The 9,871-nt window shown below is 37.0% G+C and overlaps 1 protein-coding gene across 1 annotated transcript; it reads right to left on the reverse strand.

The window, feature by feature from the left end:
* Positions 1-294: 294 nt before the first annotated feature.
* GMNC (geminin coiled-coil domain containing) lies at positions 295-9,149 on the reverse strand. Its single transcript, XM_039850577.1, has 5 exons — positions 9,061-9,149; positions 7,068-7,242; positions 5,287-5,375; positions 4,242-4,358; positions 295-2,744 (listed from the first exon to the last, which is right to left on the reverse strand). The coding sequence occupies exons 1-5, from the start codon at positions 9,061-9,063 to the stop codon at positions 2,124-2,126; spliced, it is 1,005 nt and encodes a 334-aa protein (XP_039706511.1). The 5' UTR covers positions 9,064-9,149; the 3' UTR covers positions 295-2,123.
* Between the last annotated feature and the right edge of the window lie 722 nt (positions 9,150-9,871).

The following is a 9,871-nucleotide window of genomic DNA, read 5'->3' on the forward strand; positions in this document are numbered from 1 at the left end:
CTCATGGTGCATAACACATGGTAAGGCACATAAAAATGCAAAATAAATATCTATTGACTGGTCAATTTTATCTTACAGCTTGATCATTTAGACGTTCAAAATTGTTGTGTTGCTTTCTTGATTCCTAGCGTATTAAAGTACAATCAATTCTAATTCTTAAATGTGTTATATTAAAATGAGATAAATTTTACTCATGAATGGCACAGATACTAGAATTTGAAAGGCATTTATTTTTTTAAGAAAATCGAATATGTTCTATCTCTTCCTAAGTCATTAAAATACTCTGGAGAATAACATTAGTTAATATCTTGGATTTCCATTCATTAATTTTAAAGTAAACTGGGTGGTAATAAAACTTTATAAAATAGATTATTTGCTTAGCAAATAGATCACCAAAATAAAGCAAAAACCAAATAGTAACAATGACGAAAGGCATGTCTTAACTACAAATAATTCTAAACAGCATACTCACGCTCTCAGGCATTGATTGTACAAAGTGACATATTGAGAGGTGAAAAAGAAAAAAATGAGAAAGAGGTTCAACATGGTGGATTTTATCATGAATTGAGGTTAGTCCAAAAAACACAGGCATAGATCTGTGTTTTGTACAGTTGTTTGAGAAAGATAGAAGAAAAAGTAGCATGAGCCCTAAGAATGCATTTTTTTTTTAATTTAGGAAGAAAGAAGTCTTTGACATCAACATTTGCATTAAATCTTTGCACTTATTTAAAATTAATGTTTCTATTTGTTAGATGCAAGTTATTCTCACACAGATGAATTAACCTGTAAGATGGGCTCATACTGGAAAAAAAAAAAAATACTATGATCAGAGCAGTGGTTTCTAGAACTGGCTCACATTTCTTTTTACTTATATATAAAGTTTACCCAACATACCTGCAGTGCCTATTAAAATTAAAGAGAAGAATGAACTGGGATGGCAGTGTTGGAGTAAAGCTGATGGAATCTAGCCTCAATTCATAGAACATTAGTGATTATCTAGTTCAACTTTTGTAATCTGCAGCTGAGAAAACTGCATCTTCACACTAGGCAAGTAGCTTTCATGAGGTCATAACAGATGTGTCGATCTAAATCTAATGAGAGTGGCCAGAGTGTCTAAGTTGCTCACATTTTATCACCACCTGATAGCACAGTGCCTGATACATAGTAGGTGTTCTATAAATATTTTAGGTGGGTCAATGAATGAAAAAATGAATACATGAATGGATGGATGGATGAATGAATGAATGAATGAATGAGTAAGACAATGGCAGAACTAGGCTAGATTGTATTTTCAGAAATAGAAGATTGTCAGCAACTGGGTAGTTAGAAAGATAACTTATTCTGTTACTAAGTCTTTCAAAAATGTTCTTGTTTGAGCCATATTAGTTAAAGAGACAATGCCAGGTATCTATAGAAGCTGATATACCATGGGCATTTCGAAGTAATGTTAATTCTCTTTAATCTTTTAATTAATCCATGGTATTGCTTATCAGTAGAGTTACAGCTGTTTGAAGAGACTTTGTCAACTCCACCATGAACACTCAACTTACTGAAATGCACTACACATAATATTACCCATATCTAAATTATGTCTTCAACAATGGTGATGGGCAAAGACACATTTCTACCCCACCTCCAGCTATTTGAACACTCAACAACAGGTACTTGGGGCAATAATGGTGCTCATTCTAAAGGCAGTTTTCAGAAATGAAGACAACAGGAGAGGGATATCAGTGAAAGGGTGAAATCTATGAACATTTAAACTGCTTGATGAAAGGAGAAAATATGTTAGACTCGTTAAAATTGGAACAGGATATGTAGGTCTCAAAGGAATATATAGGCAATTGGAAAATACCTTTTCAAATATAGGGCAAAGGGAGAAGTTGACAGCAGGTGTTGGTGTGTAAACAAGTTAAATTTAGTTGAAAGAAGAGCAGGCATGTTTCATTATGGATTCTTGGAAGCCATTCCCTGCAGATTTAAGTGGGTAATTGAGAGTGACATTTAAAATGGCAGGAGACAGTCTGGGAAATAGCTTCTGTATTCCACATAGTTAGGTTCAAGTGCAAGAAAGGTCTTTGTAAACAGAGTTCATAGTAGTCTTTCTGATAGAAGAGAGGTCACTAAGACTGTTTTGGGACCCAGGTAAACTTCCAGCCTCCTTCCTCATCTCGACGAACAAATGCTTGTCCCTGGTGGAAGGAATGAGTTTTCACATTACAATGAGGGCTCAGGGATGTGGAAAATGCCATCTCTGTCTTATTGGGTGACACGTCACAAGTATAGTAAGGAAGAGTTTGCAGCTCTCCTGGGGGATTTGAAAAGTGAGGAAGGAAGTGAAAATTGTCCCTGTGGCTGGCAGTGCTGTGAGACGAGATCGTTATGTCACTTCCATAGTCCATTGGCAAATCCTCTGTGGGGGCATTTTCATAATCAATTATATCCTCTGGAAACTGGGTAAATGTGCTGGTGATTCTTCTGGGATGAGAGGAGAGGGCACTGTAGTTAGCTGATGAAGTGTCATCAATGGTATTGAGGTCCTTTAACCCAAGTGTTTGAAGGACCCAGGGATCCACAGGGGGCCCAGGTTGTTCTTCACAGTTAGTAAATTCACTAGAGAGGTTTCTCTTGGCATTTTTGCGATGGGGGATCTCAGGAGGAAAATATCTTTGTTCTTTGGGTTTCCTCTTCCTCTTTCTGAATTTTCCATATGCTTTGGAGAACTCATACGATGACAACAATTTCTGGGGAAGTAATATTTGAAAATATACATAGTCAGGTAATTAGGCAAGATTATTTTCTTTTCTGTTGTCTAATTACACCTCCTTCAAACATTTACTAGTTACCTTAATTCCTTAGAAAACTTGATTAAATGTTTGTTTTCTCACACACACATGTAAAACTGGATTAGCTTCTGTTTCTAAATTAAAATCTATGATGAGAAGTTATCACCTATAAACTCAAATTTATATTTTTTACAAGTCGTTTAAAAGTTGAAAGGAGTGAGTTATGTCTTCAATTAAGGGAAGTAATGACTATTATTGCAATGAAAATAATAGCAAATATCATGTATTAAAAATTGGTTACATGCATGATCTTATTTTATTAAAGTATTAAAATCTCCTTTAATGAAGAAACTGAGGCATAGGCATAGTGACTTGCTAAGTGCTAAGGATCATGCAGCCTAGGTTTACACCTAAACCATCCTAATCTAGGCAGAACCACTGATTGAAACACTATGTAACACCACTTCCTCTTATTTCATTATTTTTCATAGCGCTCCCATGTGATTTGTATTATATTACATTGCAAAATTGAGAACAAGAGAGGAAAAACTGCCTAACAAATATCACTGACTAAGTTAATAACTGTTCTTTTTCTGGACTTAAGAGCCCAGGCTAATGACTGTGAGATGTGCTCCTTTTTCTAACAAAGCTAACTGAAGAGTAAAGGAATCAAATATAGTATATCCTTTCTTCTCTGAACTGTTATATCTAGTAAGAGTAGTAAGAAATATCATCAATTTAGATTAAGTAATACCAAATAATGTGAGGTAAAGATTGATGATAGAAGCAAGAATGGCAAATAACAAAAAGTACAAAACCCAAAGAAATGAAGAAGAACAAAACAGGACTATGGACAGGCTATTTACCCTTGAGTTAGGAATAGTTCATTTTAAAACAGTAACAAAAAACGTTCCTTAAAAAATAGTGTAATTAGCGATATATAATTGTTAGTCAAGAGACCTGGGCTACAGTAATATTCATAACATTTTAGAGCTGGAAAGATTCTTAAAAGATCTTTTAGCCCATCCATTTACAGATGAAAGTAACTGAGACTCTAAGTGATGATGATTTACCAAAAGTCAAACAGATAATTAAAAGAACTATCTCTCAGATGTGATTCCTCTCCAATGGAATCTAACTAGGTAGAAGTTCCATCCTACTCTGTCTTTTGATTAACTTCTGTTGTCTCAGCAATTCTCTTGACTGGTGTTTTATTCTTAAGCAACTCCTTTTGTAATATATGACTAAAATCTGCAATCTAGATACTTCCAAGGAATGATACATAAAAATTCTTGCAAAAGTGCTATATTTTGTTCAGAAAAATCCATCCATCCTATAAATGCATTTGAAATCACATTGTTTAGTACACTTCCTACATTTAACTAAGAAGCTTTACCCAAATGGTCTCCCTTCTCAAATCACCAATCTGTCCTTATAAAGGGGATAGTTGCATACCTTGGTCTTTTCTTCAAGACATTTAACCAAAGCAGAACTCAGGTATTGTCTGAGGTGATTATTCTCTTCATGTAACCTAGCAAGTTCTTCCTCCTTCTGCACCAGAGTATCTTGGAGCTGCAAAAAGTAGACAATGGTGAAGGCTGCTCCACTATATTGACTTTGTAACCTTATAATAATGTCACTGATCCTTAACCTATTTAAATCTGATTATTATTGTTTGTTTTAAGAACTCAACCTCAGGGAGCCCTCGTCCTCAGAGACTTAAATTCAGTCTACACCCACCTACCACCTGATTGTTCAGTTTTGTGCTCTGGAGTTTTTTATTCATTGCAAAGTGTTTGAAGAGATTATATGGCTTTTAAATTGTAACCACAAGGGAAGGTATGTAGGAAAATGAACTGTGTGCAACTGTTTAAATATAGAAAAAGGTGTTTAGAAAGGTTTTGTTGGACTCCTTCCTTACACATTACAAAAAAGGAGAAAAAAAAGTGTGGATTGGCTTCCCTCAGCCTCAGGTTGAGGCAGCTCACTAAATTAAACTATTCTTTCAGGAATAACAACAAAAAAAAACATGGGATATGAAGCAATCTTTGTAAAAACTTTTATAATCATTATCCCTTCTCCAAGTGATAAAGTATGTTTATGGTTTAAAAATATTATCACACTCATTATATCACTTAGTCTTTCCAACAGCTCTTTGAGAAAGGCAGCACAAATATTCTGATTTCACAGATAAAGAAAAAGATTTAAGAGACCACACAACAAAAATGTGTGCAAAGCCGGGGCTTGACTTCATGTCTTTCTAGAGGATTTTGATTGTTGGTGGTGGTTTTTTTGTTTTGGTTTGGTTTTAGTTTCTTTTTTCTATGACATTTTCACCTAAATTTGATCACTCTGTGGACATATATCCACTTTGGTTCTAAACTGAAAGTCAATATATAAATTTAACAAGGAAAATAAGTAGTGTGACATTAGGGGACAACATGAAGAATGGACTACATGGAAAATGGCTGGTCGTAATGTTTTGATAATCTGTACATACCTGCTTGTTCCTGTAGAGCTGAGAGGAAAGTTGAGCCTCTTCCCACGAACAAGAGTTAGGAAAGGGGAAATTCGAGTCACTAGATGATTCTACGTGAAAACATCAAATGGGTAACTGAGAAAAACCCAGTTTTTGCGTAATAAAGAATTCACCAAAGAATTTCAGCAAATTTAATAGGTTTGATTGCCTTTCTATAAATAACTATTGCCTCCACACAGGAAAACAAAGTATTTAAAGCTTTCAGAAGGGTCATGCATGCCATGAAAGACAAATATTTATAGATTATTCCAAAGTGACTACAGAGGTGAATTTTAAGGAGCTAAGAAGTCACAGTCCTTCCTAACACATGTATTCCTGCTGGCTAAATTGATAAAGACGGTTTCATCTGCATTATTAATTCATTTAAATATTTATTGATTCTCCAGTAGGCATAACATTGCAATTCCACCATGTTTTCCAAGTTTCTATCTTATTTTCTAAGCTTTAGTGCTTGATAATACAGTATTTGACTCTAGAATAAAATTCTATATTTGATGCTACCATTTTCCCCAGATGAAAATTTCTGCATATCTGCCTGTCAGGTAAATATGACGGAGAGCGTTCATTCAGAATTCCATGTGGTGGCACTTTCTACTTTAATTTGGAACTTGCTTCTCTGAAGACCTTGATGAAAATCTTAAAACTGTAATTCAAACACATGTATTTCAAATGTCATTCTCTGTGTGTTTTTTATGATTTTTCTAACGAGTTTTTTTTTTTTTCATATTCAACAGTAAGCTATACCTACTCCTCCCCCCCCAAAAAAAACGAACAAACTATGCTTGGACATGCTAATTAGTTTACTTTTAATTTCTTTTCCTCACCTAGTACAGTTCTGACTCTTGCCTTCCTCTATTTAAACTTAAATATTACTGAAATTTTTTTTATAAAGTAGAATGATGAGTAAGCAGACAAGAATAAAATTTTGTACACTGGTTTCATATTCTTGGGCATTCTGTTTCTCTGTCTCTTGTAATAGAAAGCTAGAATTGAAAAACTTCCTGATATATACATGTTTTTTCAATAGTTTGGAGCTTTTTGTGTCTTTTCTCAGATTCTAAAAATAATCATGTGGCAGAGCCAACGGTGCAGATATTTAATTTTAAAGCATCTGAGAGTTTTCCCAGAAACTTGAGTGTTAATATAGAATTTTTTAAAATATTTATAAATATTGTTTATAGCCCCAGGTAAATATTAGTCTGCAATTTTCCATTCAATGTTCTACTATACTTCCTTCCAAAGTGGAAGTCTTCTTTAGGCCAAAAAAAAAAAAAAAGGAATCATTTTTTTCCACTTACAGGACACCGTTCATAGAATTTCCTCTATGAAATAAAAGATTAAGTTAGTATGTTTCCTTGCTTTTCTCTCATTCCCAGGGAAACTTTCCTGAATTCTAAAAGAAATGCTTCAACTGGCATCTTGACTCCAAAAGCATCCCACTAGTATTGTTTATAAAACTTTGACCCAGACCCAGCTTCCTCAGTGAGTTGGAAATCTTCAAGAATTGTAAAGTATAGGGAGAAATACATATTGTGCAGTAGGCAAAAGGAAGAACCCCATTTTCACTATTTGGCAAGTATAAAAGAACAGGTTATTTAGGTTGTAAAATGCAGGAGTCTTTGGGCTTTCTTAAACTTTCCATATCATCTCCTCTTCTAGAGTTTCAGCCCATGATGCTTTGCAATGATGGGTGTTGGAAAAGGGCTTTAGATCTACCAGGAAAGCAGAAGAGATGAACTTACCCTGTGCCTGTGGTGCTTGTTGGGGCTCTTTGTTGTCCAGGAGACCAGTAGCCCAGAAAGAGACCCAAGTCTCCGTGGAAACGTCAACACTAGATTCTGACGTTGTAGTGGAATACGGGCAATTACAGCTCTGGCCTCCTACAAAGTACTGGTCTTGGCAAGGCAGAACGGTGTTCTGTGAAATTCAGTATGAGAGATAGGGAGGTTCCCAGGAGATGGGGTGAAGGGAATTTGGAGGGAGGAAAGAGTAAGAGAAAGATGCAGAAATTACATGCAGTGCATCAAAATCAGTGAAGGTGCTAAGTATAGATCCTAGATTAATTTTGAATTGTCAAAATATAATTACTAGAAAGGAATCACTTCCTTGGTTTACCTAGCACTTTCCTTAGGCCTTTCAGTAAAGAACAGGCTAGTGTCAAATGGACCAAATTTGTAAATATCCAGGGCTATTTTCTATTGCCATGTATGAGTCATCTAAGAGGCTACCCAGGATCTAAGTAAATGAAATTCTACTTAATGATTTAAAGACATAAGAACTATTTGACTTTCTAGTAAATATCTTAATTATATTTCCAATAGCTTTGAAAGATAAGGATTCTAGAATGCCAGAGCTGAAATAAACAGAACATAACATATAATCTAACCTTGTTATTTTAGTTTCTTACTTTCTGAATTATAAATTTGCCTCATTTGTCTCTTTCTTCTTTCTCTGGCTTTAAATGCTGCTGGATGAATCCTGTGGTGATTTAAATGGTTCGAGATAGATATATAGATATATTCCAGAGATCACTAATAAATATTACTCCTAACTCCTAACTCTAACTATGAGAGCATAAAGTCACTCCAAGTAAACATATAATCAAAGCTGAAATAAGTTGGTCAGCAGAGACAGCAAGCTTTAGGCCTTTCCATTACTAGATCTCAATACCCTTCCAATGTTATCTTGCCACTCTTAACTGCCTGGCAAGTAGTCTCCACTGTGTTCTAAGCCAGAAAACACCCACCCATCCCTGACTCCTCAAACCTCAAACACACTGTCTTTCCAAATGTCCAGGCAGGGGCAAGTATGCAGCAGTCTTCCTAGGTTAATTTGTACAACAGCCCATTCTTAATTATTTGTCAATGTTTAATCAGGTAAAAGCCATTCATTTCAGCAGAGCCCAACTTGGACAAACATTTTGACCACTACAAGTCTTTTGTTGACTTGAAGACTTTCGGGGTGGGGGGTGGAGCATAACATAAAACAGAGAAAAGACAAATAAGAAGAGAAAAAAAACTCAAATTAAAAAAGTCATACTTTGTTAATGTTCTCGATAAATTAAGATTTGAATAAGTCCTGTATTGAAGTAGGTCCAGCTTGCACAGTGCAGACCAAAGAAATTTAGCCACAAGTTTATCAAGTGCTATTTTATTCTAAAAGGATATTTGTAGCCTATTTCCCTGAGGTTTTTACTGGAATTAGAGCTGAACTATTATGCAATTGACATCTGAGAAGAAAACTCCAAATACCCCTAGACTAGTTGAAGTCCAAGTGTTTGCAAATATGTGCATAATCTAGAGGAAGAAGTGGAATGAAAAGTGAGTGCAGGTGTACAGGGGGAGAAAGCTGGGAGAAAGTACAGAGAGTAGAAATAATACAGAGGATAAAGGAAGAGAGAAAGGGAGAAAGAAAGTGGAGAGGAGAGAGGAAGAGGAGGAGGAGGAGGAGGAGGGAGAGGAGAAAGAGAAAGAGAGAAGAGAGAGAGAACAGAAGACGAGAGACAAGACAAGAATATAAGATAGAGACAGAGACAGAGACAGAGACAGAGACAGAGTGACAGATATGAAAGGATGCAGGAGATGAAAAGGAGATGGGCAACAGAAAAGACCTGTCGTCATTGGCAGGTAGAGAAATCTTGTTTCCAAAGTGGAAGAAATTCTAGCTGTAAAACTTACTAGTTCTCAGAGCCCCAGGTTTCGCCAGCGGACTAGCTAACGCCAGCTCCTCACTTACCATCTTGCAGTAAAAGAAGGCGGTGCAGAAACTGAGCCCACTCTTAATTTTTCGGTTAAGCGGATGGGAGTTTTAAATGGGACTGAGGGGAGGAGCTAGGAGAGGCGAGTTCTAATCTGCCGGAGCTGCGGGTGACGCTGGGGGCTCCCGGTGAGCGCCGCCCTCTGATTTGATGCAAGGCTGTCAAACTGGTGACGTGGGTCTGGAGACACCAGCCAAAGCCAAAGTCACTGGCACTGAAGGCGACCGCCGTGTCGGGACCTAAAACTTGCGGGTCGGGCGCGCAGAACTGCTTCAAAATCCGCGCCTGTGCCGCCTCGCCGTGGATCAGCGGGGAGTCAGGGGTGCGGGTGATCCCGCGGTCCGGGCCAACAGAGCGAACACCGGTTTCGGCCCGCGCGAGGAGCAGCGGCCAGGCTGGGCGGGGCGGACTAGTTGGCCGATGCCAAGAAGTAGGGTCTGCCCAAACCTGCATCTCAGGGATCGCCGGCAGCACTTGGGGAAGCCTATCCAACAGGTTCCAGAATTAAAATTGTTCCTGTGTATTTTCTGGCTAGTGATAAATATCAACGGTGCTGTACGACATTGTGAATTGATTGGCTTTTTTCTTAATTTTTTATTTGTCATGTCTCATTTTCCCAACTCCAAAAGTGGTTGTTAAATGCGAAGGTGATATATGTCCATTCTAGAATGCAAGCTTCAGGAGAATAGCGGTTTCTGTTTTGTTCACTGTTGTCTCCACAAAGTGCCTGGAACAATTTCTGACACATAATGGGGTGCTCAATAAAGAACAAATTAGGCTACAAATTTA

The sequence above is a fragment of the Pteropus medius genome, unplaced genomic scaffold (genome assembly GCF_902729225.1).
Source record: "Pteropus medius unplaced genomic scaffold, Ma_sr-lr_union100, whole genome shotgun sequence".
Classification (NCBI taxonomy): Eukaryota; Metazoa; Chordata; class Mammalia; order Chiroptera; family Pteropodidae; genus Pteropus; species Pteropus medius.

Bases quoted from the DNA above. Each gene is read 5' to 3' on its own strand.
- GMNC (XM_039850577.1), bottom strand. The intron at 4,359-5,286 runs GTATGTACAGAT...TACTTTTTGCAG, and splicing joins AGCTCTACAGGAACAAGCAG to CTCCAAGATACTCTGGTGCA. The intron at 2,745-4,241 runs GTATGCAACTAT...TTACTTCCCCAG, and splicing joins GTCTTGAAGAAAAGACCAAG to AAATTGTTGTCATCGTATGA.